The sequence below is a fragment of the Ctenopharyngodon idella genome, chromosome 19, assembly GCF_019924925.1.
Source record: "Ctenopharyngodon idella isolate HZGC_01 chromosome 19, HZGC01, whole genome shotgun sequence".
Lineage (NCBI taxonomy): Eukaryota > Metazoa > Chordata > Actinopteri > Cypriniformes > Xenocyprididae > Ctenopharyngodon > Ctenopharyngodon idella.
In genome coordinates, this window is record NC_067238.1 from 11,779,434 (window position 1) to 11,800,678 (window position 21,245).

At 34.9% G+C, this 21,245-nt stretch overlaps 1 protein-coding gene across 12 annotated transcripts in view; it reads right to left on the bottom strand.

Moving 5' to 3' along the window:
• LOC127501703 (uncharacterized) overlaps positions 1-20,138 on the bottom strand; it is a 39,629-nt gene extending 19,491 nt beyond the window's left edge. For 2 of the 12 annotated variants that reach the window (XM_051873865.1, XM_051873864.1), the window contains exons 1-11: positions 19,976-20,138; positions 19,653-19,794; positions 19,488-19,586; positions 16,595-16,669; positions 16,426-16,482; positions 16,169-16,252; positions 15,159-15,251; positions 14,870-14,965; positions 14,679-14,771; positions 14,460-14,546; positions 12,225-12,329 (exon numbers count right to left, since the gene is read on the bottom strand). In XM_051873865.1, the coding sequence (XP_051729825.1) occupies positions 12,225-12,329; positions 14,460-14,546; positions 14,679-14,771; positions 14,870-14,965; positions 15,159-15,251; positions 16,169-16,252; positions 16,426-16,482; positions 16,595-16,669; positions 19,488-19,586; positions 19,653-19,794; positions 19,976-20,027 (983 nt within the window). In that variant the 5' untranslated portion in view covers positions 20,028-20,138. Of the gene's footprint in view, positions 1-250; positions 721-860; positions 948-1,083; positions 1,171-1,408; positions 1,502-2,865; positions 3,091-3,397; positions 3,515-3,717; positions 3,871-4,097; positions 4,203-4,460; positions 4,545-4,650; positions 4,744-5,175; positions 5,367-5,452; positions 5,534-6,782; positions 6,867-7,045; positions 7,103-7,324; positions 7,463-7,647; positions 7,750-8,511; positions 8,660-8,902; positions 10,706-10,829; positions 10,926-11,122; positions 11,210-11,395; positions 11,492-11,590; positions 11,699-11,822; positions 11,976-12,224; positions 12,330-14,459; positions 14,547-14,678; positions 14,772-14,869; positions 14,966-15,158; positions 15,252-16,168; positions 16,253-16,425; positions 16,483-16,594; positions 16,670-19,487; positions 19,587-19,652; positions 19,795-19,975 lie in introns of those variants that run through there. The other 10 variants (XM_051873860.1, XM_051873857.1, XM_051873858.1 and 7 more) reach the window with 10 other exon arrangements.
• Positions 20,139-21,245: the final 1,107 nt, after the last annotated feature.

A 21,245-nucleotide genomic window follows, 5' to 3' on the forward strand; every position in this document is an offset into this window, starting at 1 on the left:
AAATGCACACTCAGAAGTACAACCAAGGGCAGTCAAGTGTTGATGCATGTTGCTTTTTTCCTTTTTTGCTGACTTGGCAGATCCACAAACAGATATTAGCCACACTTTCTCAGACTCACTGCTGCCATCTTATGCCAGCATCTTTGCATGGTGCTTCAGTGGACTAAAACTTTATTCTGATTACATTTAATAAATAAATAGATAAATAAATAAAAAATAAAAGTCATATAATCAAATGAAACAGATCATATGTAGTTAATAATTATTTTTATTTTGAAATATATAATCTGGTTAGCAATACAGAGAGTATATAATCTGAAATACAGCATGAACAGCAGTATCTAAACCAGTCAAGATCTTGTCAACACATCTGAGAACTAGCATCAGATCCTCACAATGAAAGAGAGGCTCTCAGGGTTGATTTCAGCAAAATGACAAAGCACCAGAAAACTCATGTAGAGGTTTAAAAAAAGGGGTAAGGATGGGTCTTCACTATTAGCATTCAGTCAACAATTTCAGGAATTGAGCACTGGCAATTGTACCTTTCCCTCTTCTCTTTCTAGTATAAGGATTAATAATGGGACACAGAATGGCAGAATCATTTAGAACAGAATTTAATCGATCCTTGAGAGAGATTAATCAGACAGCAGAAAACCCAGAGTATTAACCAGGACAGTATTTGTGGCAGAAAAAGTCTTCAGCATCAATTTGCCAAGAGTTCTGAAAGAACAAAATGGAAATGTTAGCTATTTAAATTTCTAGATTTTATGCTATTTTATTTGATATTTTATAGTATTTTTTTATAACTAATTTTGGAATTAAATATTTCAGAACTTTTAAAATGAAGCATAAGTTCTTACTCAGTGGAAGCACTGATCCTTTCCTCCAGACCATCAACTTTTTGTACATATTTGTCCAAGACCATTTGTGTGAAACTATTAAATGTTCTTTATAACCATGAAGAAAAAAAAGTTATTTAGTTAGTTATTTATTGTAATAGTAATTTTCAGACATTTCTAAAGCACATACATGTAGCCAACATGTGCAGCTGTCAATTTTTTTAACTGAAGATTCTTTCCTTACTTTTGTGCTCCATCAAGCTTCTGTTGAGTTAATTTTCCATTGTCAGTTAATTTTTTAATTAAAATGCTCTTCACTTCATCCCAGTGCCTATGAAATGTGAGGTAAAAATTTGATGATTTAACGATCTCTCTTTATTATAGCATAGATTGAGGTTAAATGTTCACAGGTGTTGTAAAATTCTCAATGTCAGGACATTTAAAAACAAAGAAAAAAAAAATCACAACTTGCTGCAGGGTCATTGTGTTGTTTGGAAATGTCTAAAGTAGGACTAAGCATTCAGGATTTTCATTCAGGTTGTTTGAAAACAAAAATAATTACGCTTTACCTTGCTGATTGTTCAAGTCCGTCATTATTAATATTTCTGTTGATCTCGTTGAGAACTCTGTCCCAGATGTCAAAGCATGTTGCTTTAATTTTGCTGTTGCGAACATCAAGAGTGAAAGTTGTGATCAGTTTTATATTAGAACAAATGGCTACACTTTAATTCGATTGTCCACTTTAGACATTCTACCAACTATAAGTAACTTTGCTACTACATGTCAACTAACTCTCATTAGAGTATTAGTAGATTGTTAGTAGACTGTTAGGGTTAGGTGTTAGGGTTTGGGTTAGCAGATTAAGTTGGCATGTACAGTGGGTACGGAAAGTATTCAGACCCCCTTAAATTTCTCACTCTTTGTTATATTGCAGCCATTTGCTAAAATCATTTAAGTTCATTTTTTTTCCTCATTAATGTACACACAGCACCCCATATTGACAGAAAAACACAGAATTGTTGACATTTTTGCAGATTTATTAAAAAAGAAAAACTGAAATATCACATGGTCCTAAGTATTCAGACCCTTTGTTCAGTATTTAGTAGAAGCACCCTTTTGATCTAATACAGCCAATACAGTCTTTTTGGGAAAGATGCAACAAGTTTTTCACACCTGGATTTGGGGATCCTCTGCCATTCCTCCTTGCAGATCCTCTCCAGTTCTGTCAGGATGGATGGTAAACATTGGTGGACAGCCATTTTTAGGTCTCTCCAGAGATGCTCAATTGGGTTTAAGTCAGAGCTCTGGCTGGGCCATTCAAGAACATTCACAGAGTTGTTGTGAAGCCACTCCTTCGTTATTTTAGCTGTGTGCTTAGGGTCATTGTCTTGTTGGAAGGTAAACCTTCGGCCCAGTCTGAGGTCTTGAGCACGCTGGAGAAGGTTTTCATCCAGGATATCCCTGTACTTGGCCGCATTCATCTTTCCCTCGATTGCAACCAGTCGTCCTGTCCCTGCAGCTGAAAAACACCCCCACAGCATGATGCTGCCACCACCATGCTTCACTGTTGGGACTGTATTGGACAGGTGATGAGCAGTGCCTGGTTTTCTCCACACATACCGCTTAGAATTAAGGCCAAAAAGTTCTATCTTGGTCTCATCAGACCAGAGAATCTTATTTCTCACCTATCTTAGCAAACTCCATGCGGGCTTTCATGTGTCTTGCACTGAGGAGAGGCTTCCGTCGGGCCACTCTGCCATAAAGCCCCGACTGGTGGAGGGCTGCAGTGATGATTGACTTTCTACAACTTTCTCCATCTCCCGACTGCATCTCTGGAGCTCAGCCACAGTGATCTTTGGGTTCTTCTTTACCTCTCTCACCAAGGCTCTTCTCCCCCGATAGCTCAGTTTGGCCGGACGGCCAGCTCTAGGAAGGGTTCTGGTCGTCTCAAACGTTTTCCATTTAAGGATTATGGAGGCCACTGTGCTCTTAGGAACCTTAAGTGCAGCAGAAATGTTTTTGTAACCTTGGCCAGATCTGTGCCTTGCCACAATTCTGTCTCTGAGCTCTTCAGGCAGTTCCTTTGACCTCATGATTCTCATTTGCTCTGACATGCACTGTGAGCTGTAAGGTCTTATATAGACAGGTGTGTGGCTTTCCTAATCAAGTCCAATCAGTATAATCAAACACAGCTGGACTCAAATGAAGGTGTAGAACCATCTCAATGATGATCAGAAGAAATGGACAGCACCTGAGTTAAATATGAGTGTCACAGCAAAGGGTCTGAATACTTAGGACCATGTGATACCATGTGTTGAAAAATGAACTTAAATGATTTTAGCAAATGGCTGCAATATAACAAAGAGTGAAAAATTTAAGGGGGTCTGAATACTTTCCGTACCCACTGTAGTTGCAAAGTTACTTATAGTCAGTAGAATGTCTAAAGTGGACCATCGAAATAATGTTATCAAACAAATTCTCCATAAATTGTTTTGGCATCTCAGAGGAACTAAGTAAACAGCATATACATACAAACATCAGGGCTTTACATATCTTACCGTAAATGTCGCAGTGGGTCCTCATATTCCACGTCTGATGTAATTTGGTTTTTCTTGTTTATTGAGACATGCAAAATATCATTGCTAAAAATATTCCATAATTCATTAAGCACACCCCTGGAAGATGACAAAAGAGGAAAGTATTGCATTTCTGATCAAATGATAATGATGAATCATCATATATTTGTAAGATTAGTTTATCTGTACATTATTATATTTGTACAGGTGCAATATGCTCAAATATTTTTGTATATGGGCCTCTATAACAGATATTTATAGTGGTCAGATTGATCTAACAGTTCAAACACGTGTGTTCTTACTTCAAACTGTACAAGATGTCCTTGCCTACTAATTCATTGAGTGCGTCATCAGTGTCGATAAAAAAATCATTAACTTCAGATATCCCAAGGCCACTTTCAGACAATCTTTCAAAAACTGGAAGAGGGTAAACTGTCGCCATCTTCATAATGGCCCTGTGAAATCATACATTTATGCATCTATATTCAAACAGACAATTAAACTGTAAAGCAACACATTCATAACCACACAATAAGTGTAACAGCATTATGAATGATTAATGGATTTTAGTCCATGCATATTTACTTGAATCATGGCTTGGGGTCTGTGGTCTCAGTTAGTTATTGGTCATTAATTCACAGTCATTTATTGTGTGCAATGAATGAAAAGTACAGATACTAACCAATTGGATTGATTGAATCTGTCATCTCCAAAAATCCCGTTACCCCATCGATCATATTCAAGTGCAGCATTGTCAAAAAGATTGCCAAAACGCTCATCTGCCCAACTAGATAAAGAAGAGGAGTTAGTCATAGTTATTACAACTATTATTACATAGTTATTACAACTTTTGTGCCATTGCTCTGATACAGTTCTTGGTTCAACTGTGATGATATTTACACACAGAAAATCTCATAACCCAAACTCAACTTCCTGAAATCTTGAGACTTTTCATGTGTTTTTTCTTAGCAGGCACCAAACAGCTGTAAAATTGTATTACAACTGAACTGAAATTACAAAAATTATACATGTAATATTTTCTTACGTCCAGGCTTGAAGTCCTGTCTGTGGGTTAGTAATCATGTGATATTTTTCAGTGTCTTTCAACACTCTTAACTCATTCCATTTCCTGCAACACAAACGACTCAGTTTATTATATTATTATTTATCAATTCGCATTTTGTTTTATGTAAGACTACCCTGTATCAGATATACTCATATGATCATAGTCTTACCGTACAGCAGCTAAATACTTGTTATGGAATGGCTGGCTCTCGGTGTATTCCAAAAGTTTATCCCAGTAAAATGCAAGAACTCCAGAGGCAGTTCTGTGAAACGCACAGTCCGTAAATTACAGACAGGTCACATTTTACAATAACTATTATTAACAAACATACAACTTAACAGCTCAACATTTGAATATGAGAATGAGTAAATAAATTATTTTCTATATAAATAATACACAGACATGTTGGGTTTCCATATGAGGGCTTTCCATAGACATAATGGTTTTTATACTGTACAAACTGTATATTATATCCCCTAACCCTACCCCTAAACACAACACTCACAGAAAACTTTCAGCATATTTACATTTTCAAAAAATATCATTCTGTATGATTTATAAGCTGTTTTCATCATGGGGACCAAAAAAAATGTCCCAAGGACAAAGATTTCTGGTATTACAATCATTGTAGGGATTTCTCATACAGCACACATACACACACATATATAGTCTTGCTCTTAATGAATGTCCTTACCTCAATGTTATTAGAAACTCATCCTTCTCTGTCTGCCTCTCTAAGGTGTAAATTTCCATGGCCTTCTCTTTGACCAGATGTATAGCCATTTGTGCTCTAAAAAGCATTATTGAGAATGAAATGATGAACTACAAAAATCTATATTTGTCATCCGAGTGTATTTTCATGTTTTACTCTACAGGAAAAAGGACCTGCATGAAAGAAACAATTTAAATGACAGAAGTGTCACTGATTTAGTGTGCTGTAACAAAGCAATGCATAACAAAACATGTCTTACTCGTCAAAAAGTTGACTAATGTCTATCTTTCCAACTTCTGAAACAACTTTTAGAAGTTCAACCACACGAGGATGTGCGATCCTGTTACAACAAAGAAAACAATTTCCTGTCAATATGAAAAATAACTTGTTAGTAATGCTTTACAATAAGATTTGATTAGTTAACATTTGTTAAAAATGAGCAATTACAGTATTTATTAATCGGTAGCATAGATGTTCCGCATGCACATACAATGTACTTATTACAGTAATTACAGTAACTGGGTAATAACTAGGTACTAACCCTGAACATACCCCTAAACTTAACCCCTGTAGTTACCTTATATTACCCAGTATTTTCTTAGGTACGTGAACTGTAAGAACACGTAAGTACACATACTATAAAATAAAGTGCAACATTAGTTAAAAACACAATTGTTCTTTGTTATTTCACATCCATTAACTATTAACAAATACAACTTTTGAAACTAATAATGTATTAGTAAATGTGCTTATTCAAAAAATAGTAAAAAAAAATTTCAAAGTTCAGGTGAAGACATTTCAATATATAATGTTTTTTTAAATTTTAAACAAACATATTACACAAATATAGTATATACACTGATCAGGCATAACATTATGACCACCTTCCTAATATTGTATTCCCCCTTTTGCTGCCAAAATAGCCCTGACCCGTCGAGGCATGGACTCATGAAGGTGTGCTGTGGTATCTGGCACCAAGATGTCCAGTTCTGATGCTCACGTGCCCACTGTTGGCGCTTTCGGCGGTGGACAGGGGTCAGCATGGGCAACCTGACTGGTCTGCGGCTATGCAGCCCCATACGCAACAAACTGTGATGCACTGTGTATTCTTACACCTTTCTATCAGAACCAGCATTAACTTCTTGAGCAATTTGAGCTACAGTAGCTCGTCTGTTGGATCGGACCACATGGGTCAGCCTTCGCTCCACACGTGAATCAATGAGCTATTATCGCCCATGACCCTGTCGCTGGTTCACCACTGTTCCTTCCTTGGACCACTTTTGATAGATACTGACCACTGCAGACCAGGAACACCCCACAAGAGCTGCAGTTTTGGAGATGCTCTGACCCAGTCGTCTAGCCATCACAATTTGACCCTTGTCAGAATATCAGTGTTATTCACTTCACCTGTCAGTGGTCATAATGTTTTGCCTGATCGGTGTATAATTATAACTTAGTTTGATTTCGCAAAATAATATATTTTTTGTCATATAATATATATATATATATATATATATATATATATATATATATATATGTATTCTTTCACAATAGGAAAGAAAGAGTGTGAAAGAAGCTTGAGGTCATACATTTTGGACAGAAGGTGACCGAGGAACCCCACGTAATCGCTGTAGATTGGTGGAGCTCCTGGAAGGTAGCGTGACTCCACATATCTGCATTAAACAAAACTGATGAGCTATGTTTGAGTTATCAGTGATTGAAAATAAATCTTGAGAAGGTTGATCTGCATGTTAGAGGTGGTCGATCTGAACTGTTCAGTGGACACATCTCTATAGCTATTTCAAATCAAATATTTTCAATCGTCTTGCAGACAAAAAAAACACATGCTTACTTCCAGAGGTCCACCAATGTCTCGTTTTTGATGATCCCTTTGAAGACGCCTAATTCTCTGTAAGAAGATCAGAGGCATATTAATCAGGCTTTTGAGACACGAGTCAGGACATTTACTCAAGATTTTTTTTTTTAATAAAAATATATTTAGCAACATCAGACACATTCAAACCCATTCATTTTCAGCATGCTTTGCATTAATTCCTTTGCATTGTTTGCATGTTGTAAAAATAAAAAAATATATAATAATATATGTTAATTGGCCAAATGGCCCTCATACTGATTGAGCCCATAAATGTCTTCAGGATGTTCTGTTACCGGGCCCTCATCCTGATGAATCCCATATCTGTCTGAAGTAAATGCTGAAAACAGGCGAAACAGACCCTCTCCAAAAAGCGAACCCAGTCTGCAAAAAATACTGATAAACACATATAAAGGAAAAAAAACCCAGATGTTATCAGAATGGTTTGAAATAGTTCAGTAATAGAAAATATGTGTTCCTTAAATCTTCATGTTCAGCCTTATTAATCAGCATTTCAAGTTCAGTATATAATTATAAAATGCAAACGGCCTTTTGTATCCAAAGGATAAAGTTCTACTTACCGCAGCGACACAATGAAATTATCTTGTCCTTTAACTCTTCCCTCAGCACTGACCCTCTCGACCATCTCCTTCAGAGAAATCCACAAATCTTGCATATCAGTTCTGTACAAAAAACAAGGGTTATGTTAGGAGGTACTGAATTTACACTCCAGGCTCTAAGAAAAGTCTGTAAAAACATGGTCCAATGTAAAGTGTTTTTGTGAAGAAATTTTCCGTATTGATTTTTCACAGGTGTTTTCATGGATTTTATATTACGCATTGCATTGTGTTGTTTTAGCGATGAAGAAAATGTCCATAAACAATTTTTTTCTTACAGTGCATATTAACTGTACATCATCCCATTATTTTAGTATTCATATTAGTTCTATTAATATTTGAAATTAGTTTTTATTTTGATTGTTTTTAGTTTTCATTTTAATAGTTTAATTTATAGTAATTTCATGATGCGCTTTTTTCATTTTATAATTGTTTTCTTTTTAATATTGCTATTTATGATTAATTTTTTATTTCATTTTAGTTTTTATTAATCATTTTAGTGCAGCAGTGAAAAAGTGCAAATAGCAATAGATGCTATTTACACTAAGCGAAAATAGCAATAATTGTTAAATGCTATTTACGCTAAATTTTAGTTTTTTGTTTATTTTTTTTAAATATTGCCATTTAGGTTTATTTATTTTTTTATTTATTTCTAGTTAATCATTTTAGTGCTTCAACTTATTTCAGTTTATTGCAAGGCAACATTTCTAATTTTTCTAATATTTATATTTTATTTTATTCAAGCTTTATTTCAATTAACAGAAATGTTTTTAATAGTTTTATTTTTATAAACAATAATAACCCTGCTTCATACATCTCTGGTTTTACCCTGTTCTATTTATCTTATTTTCTTCCACAACCACCTCTGCTGCCTTTTTTAAATTGTCCAAGTATTTCAAAAATCCTTCAGCTCCCAATGTGAAGAGTTTGTCTGCCATTTCATAGTCTTCATCTGTTAGGCTCACACTCTCCACACCTGTATAAGAAATCAGAATCAACTAAATTATAATAAGCAATAGTAACATTCAATGACTTTATCAAGTGCTAGATATGACCACAGCACAAAAAAACATTGTGAGATTAAGATTGCCACTCTTTTACGAGAGCTGCTGTGTCTAATAAGAGATCAAATACCACCTGTTTACAATGAATTTATGAAGAAATATATGAATGAATAATTTATGAATGAATAAAACCTAAGAAAAGAACATTAGCTTACCTTTAGAGAGAAGAACAGCTAAGATTAAGATGGCCAGTGACTTATTCATATTGCTGTTTCTTTCTCAAAACAAAAAACTGAATAAGAGAAAAAAGATCACAACATGTCCACTGTGGACTGTCCGTTAACGTCAGAGTCAAAACCTAGACTGAGCTTTATCTCCATTGATGAACTTTCATCTGTGCACAAACCTACTGAATTTACCTTGCAATCATGGGAATCAATTCAGTGTAAACTCTTCTCTGAAGAGAGCGTAAAGACACAGTAGAGCAGACACAACATGTTTATTTGAAAGTTAATCAACATCAGGTTTGGGTCAGGTTGAAGTTTTTGATCAGGCCCGACCAAAAACTTCAACCTGACCCAAACCTTTATTTCAATATTCCTCTTTAGACATTCTACTAACTATAAATAACTTTGCAACTACCAGTCAGAGTATTAATAGACTCTCTGTTTAATATCTGCTAACACTTTATTTTGATGGTCCTCCAATGGACATTCTACTGACTATAAGTAACTTTCATGTCAACTTAAGATCATTTTACACTGCACCATCAGACCATCAGATTACAGACATCCTAACACTGATTCAGCAAGTTCAATCGGCGAAAACAAGCACCGACAGATGGCAACAGATTCCGACAAAGTATCTGTTGCCCTATGTCGGCATCTGTCGGTGCGGTGTGAACTGGCCTTTATTCTACTAACCCTAACCTAACAGTTTACTAATACTCTAATAGGAGTTAGTTGACATGTAAAAGATACTTAAAGTTAGAATGTATAAAGTGAACTATCAAAATAATGTGTAACCATATATATAGTAAACTGTATGAATATTTGACAGTAAATATGGTTCTGACAATGTCAGATTTCAAGGGCTGATGAATGTTTTGTGCAAGAAATGGAATCTGTCAATTATTAAATTGAATGTAGGCCATCAGTTCAGTGTACTTCAATAATATAGATCAGTGTGAAAGTCCATGGTTATGTGTGCTCAATATTTCTTCAGTCAACAGCAGTTTTTAGGGTCAGTAAAATGCCACCAACCAGCATTTGCACTAATTTGCACTTGCTAAATGTTAACACATGAAAATAGATCCAGATATTGTTGACCTCAAGATATTAAGCTTTTTTAATTAATGTGATAACAAAAAACAAGTAAAACAAATCTAAATAGACAGTTTTATTAAAACTGTGAAAGCAAAGTTAACAGTGTAACAAACTTATTTTACTCCATATTTACTAATGTAATTATTCTAGTATTTTTTCATCTCAATAACAGCATGTTAATGTTAATACATTGCTGGTATAATCCTAATTTGGCAGCAGTTGCAATCATAAAAAAAGCTTGTTACTGCCACAGACTAAAAATTAAAAAGTAATTGCGACTTTTATCTCACAATTCTTACTTTTTCTCTCAGAATTGCATGATATAAACTCACAATTGCAAGTTATAAAGTCAGAATTGCAAGATATAAGCATGCAATTGCCAGAAAATGTCAGAATTGTGAGCTGACTTTTTTACTTAGTATTGCGTTTATATCTCACAATTTGGACTTTAACTCACAATTGCAAGTTTTTATCTCTTAATTCTGAGAAAAAAGTCAAAATTGTGAGGTTTAAATTCGCAATTGCTAGAAAAAGAGTCAGATAAAAAGGTCACAATTACATTTTGTTTTCCATGATGGAAACAAACCTCCATACAATCCTGACTTTTCCTTCATAGAGAGAGTTTACTCCAACAGGTGATCCCAGACTTTATGAAACATTACGTTTGTGCGATGCAGTGACTTCTCGAAGGCTCTGAGGGAAAAATAAAACTTGTGAAGCTAGACTGTACTTGACATCAGTGGTACTTGCAATATAAATTAATATCTATATGTCTTCTGTTCAAACACAAATATGGTAAGAAAATGATAAATCTTACAAAGCAGTTGGATCAATCTTTTTATCAAAGTCATCAAACAGGTCAGTATACTGCTTCAGTTTCTCCAGGATCTGATGAATGGCTTGAATAAAGTTCCTTTATGATTCAAACACCAAAAAACAATAAGAAAGCTTGTCAAATATGAACTGATTTCTAAAAGGTCAAACAAAGCTGAAATCATTAAATCAAAAAGGGGAATGACTCTACATGTCTCTACATATTTATATTTTCAGATATAGAGCAAAGCATTCATAAATATATCATTGTTCCTAAAATAACATCTTTCCTCTTACTTTGGTGCTTCTTCAAGCTGCTTTCGAGTAAATGCTTTACTTTTCAACAGCTCATTAATGACGACGCTCCTCAGATGGTTCAGTTCACTGTCAAATATAAGTTATGCAATTTCTTATTTATTATTTGATTGCTCACTTCATAAACTGACAAAAATCATAACATGCCAAATTTCAGTCAACAAAGCATCTCAGAATCAGGCAGTGTCTTAACCAGATTTCCAACCTCCCCACACTGGATATATAAAGAGGATAAAAATACCGTACATTTCTTACTTCACTGATTGCTGGTGTTCAGTCTCATCAAAACCTCTGTATCCATCAATGAGGAGAAAAAAGCCCCACACATCGAGGAACACTTTCCTAATTACACTATAGCAAACAAAGGACAATTACTGAAGAGGAATATATTATATATGCATTACATACAGAGCACAAAGCATTTAGGCTTCTTTTTTCACATTGTCTTACCGCAAAGGCAGTAACAGTTGATTATCTTCACTTCTGGATTTCTCCTCTTCAATGACTGGACTAAGCAGATCCAAAATTCCCCAAATACTGCTCTCCAAGAAGGTCTGTCTGTAAGACAGAGAACAACAAATAAAAACAATGTATTACTATTTTAAGATTTACATATTAATTCAATGTGATATAATTGAATTATAAAATAGGATAAATAGGAGTAATGTTTCTTGTTCCTGACCTGAAAGTGGGTGATGCATCGTTCCCTTCAAGAATAAGGGTTATGTGATTAACTCTGTGAAGAAACCTGTTGATCTCAGTAATCCCAAAGCCGACTTCAGACAGTTTTTCATAAACAGGAAGAGAGTAAACAACAGCGCTTTTGACAATAGCCCTGTGAAATGTGCAGAACAAAATGGAGGGATCTTTTTTTTACCGATGTTTATGACAGATGTTTATGAAGTTTATCTACATGTTTACGTGTCATTCACATCTGAAACAACACATGAACAACTTTTGAATCAATAACTGCCATTTCCTTAAGCTCTTACAAATAAAATCTAAAGTATCAGATACATTGTTACATATTTATTAATTATAAATTATGTTCAATTAATTTCATGCAGTGTCGATGTCTATTTACCAGTTAGACTGATTGAATCTGTCCAAACCAAGAGCTTCATTTCCACGACTATAATATTCCAGGGCCAAGGCGTCAATAAATTTATCAAAATGACGTTGAGTCCAACTAGAAAAGAAAAATGGAATCAGTTACAAGCTTCGTACCTACCAACAGCCCATAGCTGTTCTAAATTCATTGTAAACCATGGATTCTTGGGTAAATTTATTTGAGTAAATGTAATTAGTTACTGTACTTAAGTATCTTTTTGGCTATTTTTAGTCTGGGACTAGGCTTAAGCCTTGTCTGTCAAACCAGGGTTTAAACTTTTACTCAAGTTATATTGGAATTAGTGACTTAGTGGAGTCACTTACTTTTCTTAAGTATGGTTTTCAGGTACTCTTTACACCTCTGATTGCTTTATTTAAGAACATTCAACAGAATTCTACACAAGCTCTGAATCACAAGTGTCAAACTCCGCTCCTGGAGGGCACCTGTCCTGCAGAGTGTAGCTCCAACCAGCTCCAAAACACCTGCCTGGAAGAGCTTGATTAGCTGGTTCAGGTGTGTTTAATTAGGGTTGGAGCTAAACCCTGGCACTTTCTCAATTCTAAGGAGCCATTCACACAGAACGCGTCTTTGCGTCTAAAAACGCGAGACGCAGCGCTCAGGAATGGTTTTTAAAAAAGCGCAGCGTAAAACACGAGGGTCTCGAGACGCGCTTTTGAGACGTGATGCAATAACGACAATAACGAAAATAATAGAAATAGGCAAACAGCAGAATTGATAGATGTGAGTTGACAGGGAAAAAAAGAAAATAAGATAATAATGAGCGCCTCCTCCGCCATGTTGCCGTCAAATAAAACAGTTGACATGCCAACTTGCTACTGTAAACAGAAGCTCGCAACGCTTGCCCCGCCTCCGAGTTCTTCTGATTGGTCCACTGTTTTGGAACTGACATTGATGAGCGGCACTGCGTGTAAAAGTTGAAACTCTTTTAACTTGACACGGCGTCTTAAAAACGCGGCGCTCATGTGCGAGGCACTGCAAAAGACGCGAGCGTAACGGTCATGCACGTCCGTCAAGCGCGTGAAAAACAATGGGAAAGTAGCGCATTGGAATAGAAAAACGCGTTCTGTGTGAACGGCCCCAGAATGCAAATAATGGACTTGTGTTCTTGTTGTTGCCAGGCAACCTTGAAAGAACGAACTCAGGAGGACACAGAGCGCATCCTTGTGAGAATTGAGATGTGCTGCGATTTTGTTGCTCAACTGACTGTCTCAGCATATCAGAAGTAGAGTCCAATGCACAATAAATACAAAATAACATCACAAACATATGTCATAACCTATGAAAACAGTTCTTTCTTATTATTACAGACATTTATTTTCATATTATTTGCTATTTTATTTTATCGCGTGTATTTGTGAAAACGAGTATGGATGTTTAATGTTAGGCCTACCTATGCTTTGTCAATGTTAAGATTCTTTTTTAATATGCTAATAAAAACACTTCAGTCTTTCTCCAGGTCTTTATTACTTAATTAAAATTAAGCAAAACAAGTGGACAAATGTTTACTTTCACGAGACGTCACGTATTTGCGAGCTTGCAACGGGAATCTCTTAGGTGAGAACGAGAAGTTTAAGTTTCCGTATGTTGTCCGCCTGCAGTTTCTTCTGGGATTTCTAACGGTTAGATTCTCTGCATTCGATGCATCCTCGATATCAAGAACATCATGCATCCTCTGTACTTGCGTTCTTGAGTACTGGAATTTAACTTTGACAGTTGATCATGGCGTAGTACGCGAACACAAAGACGCAAGATCGCTTAAGAACGCATATTAAGAAACGGCCCTTAAATAAACCCAAGAGACAGTGGTTAAATAAACCCTCCAAGAGGGTTTGACACCCCTGCCCTATTATATTTAAATTATAAAAAAAAAAAAATTATATTTAAATCCTTTTGTGGTCGCTTGCAAAACTTTTGCGTTCTCTCTCAAAAGTATTGCATTCCTCCAAAAAAAACTTGCAAAATTTTCACATTCCCCCGAGAAACTTTGCATACGTTCACAAAACTTTTTTGATGGAAAAGACATGAGGTGGGAGAAAAAACTATATTTCGCAGGGGAACACAATAGAAGGATCATGACAGTGGTGCTAATGATAATTATGAAATAGTTTTAGTAGCGTGAAAATATGAGAAATGCCTAGGTATTAGTTATGTAGTGGTTTAAATGATTTGAGTATCTGTCTTACTTACTTCAGTAAATAATTCCTTGTATCCGGGTCTAAAAGCACATGATACTTTTCACTTGTATTTCTCAACTCAGTCAGCTCTGCCCATTGCCTGTAACATAAAAAATGCAGGGTGTTTTTTTTAATGATCATTTTACTTTATATTTCTTAACCTGTCAATCAATATTTGCCAATTAAATTTTTTATTTTATTTTATTTTCTTTGCATTGTATCATAATCTTACTTCATAGAATCCAAGTATATCGCATGGAACAACGGACTTCCAGTGTGTTCCAAAACTTTATCCCAGTAAAAAACAATCAGTCCAGATGCGGTTCTAGAAAAACACATAGAAAATAAAAATGGTTATTTAGAGATGTCATTAAGTAGCCTACAATACTAAAGTTTGTCATTAATATTAGCAAAGGTTCTTACCTTAATGATATAAGAAAATCATTCTTCTCTTTTTGCCTTTCCAAAATTGAAATTTCAAAGGCCTTCTGTCTAATCTGATCCATAACCACCTGCACTCTTTGGAGGAGACAACGATTGGTTAAAATGACACTTTCTGAAATATAATCATTTTTGTTTTGGGCTTATGTGTGCATTTTAGCCCAACACTTAGTTTGGAGGACAATAATATAAAATGCATCCATTTTATTGCATCATTAATCCAGTATAGTTTCTATTTGCTGTAACAGCATGGTTTTAAAACAGCTCTTACTCCTTATGAAGTTGGTTAAAGTTTATTATTCCAATGTCCGAAACAGTCTCCACCCCAGCTTCGATCATGTACACCAGCTGGGATCCCACCACCCTTTTAGATGTCAAAATACAGAATGCTACTTTTAATATGCAACACTTTAAAACTACAAGTAAAATTATTTTGTAAAAGGTATGTTTTACTAATCATCAGAGAATTTACGGAGCCCCTAAACGGATATGGTGATGGAAAAAAAATTAGATGGGAGGAAAAAATGTGTCAATGCTTTTGCGTTCTCTCGCAAAGGTTTTGTGTTCCCCCGAGAAACTTTGCTTTCACTCACAAAACCTTTGCGGTCCCTCACAAAACGCTTGTATTCCATCGAGAAAATTTGCGTTTGCTCGTATAACCTTTGCGTTCCCCCAAAAACTTTTCGTTCCGTCACAAAACCTTTGCATTCCCTCGCAAAAGTTTCCCTTTCCCCTGAGAAACTTTGTGCAAAAGTTTTCGTTCCCCCGAGAAACTTACCATTTCACTTGCAAATCCTTTGTGCTACCTCGAGAAACTTTTACATTCCCCCATTAGAAACTGTGCTTTCACTCGCAAAATCTGTGCGTTCCCTTGCAAAAGTTTTGCGTTTCCACAAAAAACTTTGGTTTTCCTTGAGAAACTTTGCATTTGCTCGCAAAACATTTTCATTCTCCCAAGGAACTTTGCTTTTGCTCGCCCAACCTTTGCATTCCCTTGCAAAATTATTGTAGTCCCCCAAGAAACTTTGCGTTCGCTCAAGGAACTTTGCGTCTGCTTGCAAAACTTTTGTGTTCTTTGGAAGCGAATGAAAGTTTCTCAGGAGAACACAAAACATTTGTGAGAGAACACAAAACCATTGACATAATTTTTCCTCCAATCTCATAATTTTTCCTTAACCATATCCCTTTAGGGGCTCTGTAGAATCTGCTCATAGCTTATTGCTGATAATGTTGTAAATACAGCATTAAACAAGTTTAAATAAAGATATAGTGAGGTCATACGCCTTGCCCAGAAGGTAACTGAAGAACTCCATGGGTTTACTGTAGATTGGAGGGGCTCCTGGAAGATAGTATGACTCCACTTCTCTGCAAGAAGTCAGATGAATAAATCAAGTTATGAGCAAAACCTGAAAGGTGGATGGCGTGGATGGTGGGTTTATAAGGCCATTATATTGAGTGCACAAACACATCTTGGACAAGCACTTTGACAAAGGAACACTGGACCTTGTGTTCTCCACTCTCAATGAACACATGCTTACTTCCAGATCTCCATCATCGTCTCGTTTTTAAAGCTCTGACGGTAACTGTTCACATAGCTGTAGAAGAAAAGCACATTCATGGGTATTATATTAGGTTTCAGAGAACTTTTCAGAATTAAACGAGCTCATTTGGTGTTTTAAGAATGTGTAAAGATAATAAAGCTCTTACGGAAAGAAAAACTTGTCAAAGATCTCCCTGATCGTTGCCCCAACTGTAAAATCAGCCATGAATGAAAAAAATCTCCTGTGAAACAAAGAACAGGCAAAATAAATATATATTTTTAAATCATCAAAAATCCTCCATAAATAAAATAAGACAAAATTGTTCTTTATTTTGGCCTGTTCACACCAAGAATGATAACTATAACCAGGTGGTAAAAATCATTCTAAAATGGGCAAAATTCAACAATTTGAACATGGAGCTGCTTTGAGATCCCCATATCTATGGGACTGAACTATATGGCCTTGAAATGAAGGATTCAAAAGGAAAGTTTATTAAGAATGAGAATCTAGAAGGATATTAAGACATCTTGAATACTTTTAGAGTTACAGGCATGCAAACTTTGGAAAAGGAATATTTATGACACTCAGACAGGTATGTTATGCAATTGAGATGATAGAAAAAGATGAGACACATTTCTAGTTTCAACATCATTTGTTCTTCAGATATTCCTCTTTAAAATAAAATAAGTATCAGCTGTATGCAAAGTGACCCAGATTTGTTTTTTGACCACTGAAAATGTGTACAATTTACCAATTTACTTATGGAGCCTCATTAAGATCTCCATATCTCTGGGACTGAACCATCAAGGGCCTTTAAAATGAAGATACCAAAAGGAAAGTTTGTTTTTAAGAACCAGAATCTAAAAAGATTTTAAGATATCTTTAATACTTCTTGAATTACAGGCATGCAAACTTGAGGCAAAGTGCTTTTTACCATTTTTGAACGGTCACTGTTGGCATATAATGAAACAAACATTGGTAAAAGTCAAAAGATTTTACTAACAGACCTATCAATATCTGTGTAAAAATAAAATAATGATGCTGCCATCTTTTTAAAGTCATTTTTACACCCCTGTAAATTGGCTCCAAATCTCAGGTGAAAATTGTCATTTTGACCCCTCTCTACAAAATAGTGGATTACTCTGTAAATATACATCTGTGACATTTAATATTTTGGTTTTCATCACTATTTAAGTTTGTTTTTTCTACAGAAAAAAAATATTAACAAAATCAAAAATCAAAAATGAGGTTTAGAATTTGATGTTGATTTTATTGAAAATGTTTGGTCACCATTATGGTGATCAGTCTTTCATTTAGTTGGGAAGTTTGACTTTGCTTTTTATGTCAGTTTGTGGTTTTTGTAATGGTGTTTGTCAATTTTACACATTTTAAATGGTTGACTTTTAAGGAACTAATTTGATTAATTTTAACTTAATGCTTATATATGTTGAATTTAATTAATAATATTGCTTGTAATCTGTTGCCATAATTGTATTGAGTAGATAGAGCGTATTACTTTTACAGTGTATGTTAACACTCTTATTTACCTGTTTATTAAAATGTTAAGTTGTTTTGAGACAATCTTTCAAGCACTATATATAAATAAATCTGACTTAATTAAATATGAAAAGTAAATATCATCTGTAGCTTCTTAAGGGCCATACTAAAATATTCATCCAAACATAGACCTCTATATAAACTGAAAAGTGAGCAGGATATTAAAATTTAACGAATGGCTTTGGCAGACATGTATACTAAGTGGGGCGGCCGGTCTCGGAGCCCTCCCCAGCTCTACAGCGCCCCACAGTTTTCCAATGTAAATCTGTGGTGAAAATGGAACTGCAGCGTGCTGTAATTGTGAGCCATTGGGGCAGATTTCAGGCTGTCCCGCTCCAGTCCAGACCAAGACGATATCAATCCGCTTCAGCTATGTGTGTATTAGCAAAGACTATAGAATAAAGGGACTTTGGTATTCGTCTGCATCAGGTCAGTAACTAGTTGGCATCATTAGTACATAAGTGGACTAGCGTATAAAATTAATAAAATGTTGATATAAATCCTTTAGTTTAAACGTGCTTGTGTGAATAGATTTAAGTTTTATAGTAGCCTACTGTTGTGTTTGTTTTATGTTTGGTAAGAGAACAGACATGACTTCCTTTTCCTCACTGGAATTCCTCCACAGCTTCTTTTTATTAAACTTTCAAAACTGCAGAATTCAACAGCACGTTCCTGACACATTTCACACATTTTGTAAGTATAAATTGAAACACAACAATAATTTAAATAAAAAGAAACAAAACAAATTAACTTAAAATTAAAGGGCATCATAAACATTAAACTCACTTAGCAAAGATCTTTGGGCTTTTCGATTTTTAGACTTTAAAGGCTGTTTGAAAATTAGCAAAATTGGGTTTTCCATTTAGTTTGATGAATATAAAATTTTCCTAATAACAAAAACAAATCGATAATAGACCTATTTCTTTTTAGAAAAGTCATATTCATTTGAATTAAATATGTTTCTCTAATTTGAGTTGGAAGTTTTTGGGGAGTTCTCGGTATTGTGTAACAAATAAAACACTGACAACTTGTAATATTTTTAAACACGTCGTGTCGTGTGTCAATCAACATTAAAGCGCCACCCTCAGGCCGAATAACGCAACGTCTGCCAAAAGCGTTCGGCGTGTTTTCAGCGATTAGAATATAAAGCATGCAAAAATGTTTACGCTATCATAAACTAGCGCTAAGACCCAGAATCTGCCCTACCTACGTTTATGGTCAGGAGAAACTAATGTAACGCTTGATAAAGATTGTTTCTAGGCCTATTGATTAAATATATCTATATGATGAAATTCGTTCAAAAACTGTATGAAACAAGTGATCCAGTGTGCGGATCCAGTGATCCCCCCCCCCCCTCCCGGGCCCCTCCTTCTTTTCGATCCATGTTAAGAATCATGTAAACTTTTTAACTAGTTAATTTGTGATTTGTATTCATGACTTGTGCTTAGAATAAACAAAGTTAGTATCATTACAAAGTATTTGTGACCGTTGGACTTACTTACGGTAGTGATATAGTTGAATTATCCTGACTCCCGCTCTCAGCATTTTTCATTGGTTTAGCAAAATTATTTAAGTTTTTTACGAGTCTTTGGACAGTGATCCTGTAAAAACACAGAAAAAGGTTATGATCTGGAAGTTTAAGGTATATTATCCATAGCTGGTCTTACCTAGTTTTTCTGAACTGATCATCTTTCACTATTTTCTCTGTAGCGTTTCTGACTTTCTCCAGGAAGTCTAAAAAAACTACAGTCCCAGAGTTGAGGATTTGTTCACTTAAGTCATTATATGATAGTTCAGCACTCTGCACGCCTTCAAAACAAAGACAGAATCATTAACAACTACAGAGAAACTGAAAAAAAGACAATGTCAATAGTTGTCACTATATATCCAGAACATTATTATTAGAGCTATCACATAAATGCTTCTTTTGTCTATTCAAGTTTAAAGGTTTGTTTTAATTGTTGGACCACAAAGAGAGGAAAAAACGTACCATAGCAGCTGAGAAATGCAGTTAAACTTACAACAGCCAAAACTTTAATCATGTTTTCGTCTTGTGCTAAAAGAGAGGAAAACAGCAGTCCACAGCAGAGCAAATGTGTGTACTTTTCAGCACTGAGCAGGGCAGACGGGTAGCAAGGTGGGATAAAACAAACATTTATCTTTTAATATTTGAGCGGTTTGTCCATTGGTTCTTACTGATGGTGTCATTTCAGAATAAATTTCCTCAGACCAGATTGGACAAAAAAAGTACATATACCAGAGTGAAATCTTTATTATTTATAAATAATAATGTGCATGTAATTAAATTGTAATATAGTTAAAGATTAGTTTAGCATGGACAAGATGATGTTGCATTCAGTGATATTTTAAGTATCATCAATATACTATTATAGAATTTGTTATTATTTTGAATTAGTAGTTGGTTGTTTTTGTCATTTTTAATATGCCTATATAGTTTTATTAAGTTTTAGGTTTTAGTTTAGTTTTAGTAATATTACTAGTACTTCAACTAAACAAAAACTAAGAAATGTTGTCTTGGCAGCTAGTTGAAATAAAATGTTTACATTTTTTAATATTTCATTTTATTATAGTTAACTTTATTTCAAGTAAGTTTTTTTATGGTTTTTGTTTTAGTTAACAATAATAACCCTGGTTGAGTCATCTGTCCTATTATTAAGGGAAATAAACAGAAACATTTGAAAATTATATACAAATATAAAAATGAAAAATAAAAATGGCATGTAAAATTAGAAATATAAAATCAGATTGACTAATTCCTGTAAATTAGCATATAGGTTGATAATGAATGAATAATAAAAAAAAGTTTAAATGTAAGTGTAATTAAATTACATATATTACCTTTTAATAAATATTATATCTTTTGACTTTTAAAAATTTTTCCTCCAAATTTAAAGGGGTCCTTGATTATGATTTCACTTTTTTAACTTTAGTTAGTGTGTAATGTTGCTGTTTGAGCATAAACAACATCTGCAAAGTAACGATGCTCAAAGTTCAATGCAAAGGAGATATTTTCGTTTACAGAAATCGCTTTTTAAGGACTACAAGAAACGGCTGGTAGGGACTACAACGAGCTTCTTCCTGGGTTGGTGACATCACTAACCCCAAAATGTTCATAAACCCCGCCCCTGGGAACATGCAAAAAAAGGGGGAGAGGCCATGTCGGGCTGCTTTAGGGAAGAGGAAGAGTTGTAGTAGAGTGTTGTTATCATGCCTTCATTTTACGTCGGACTGCTTCACAA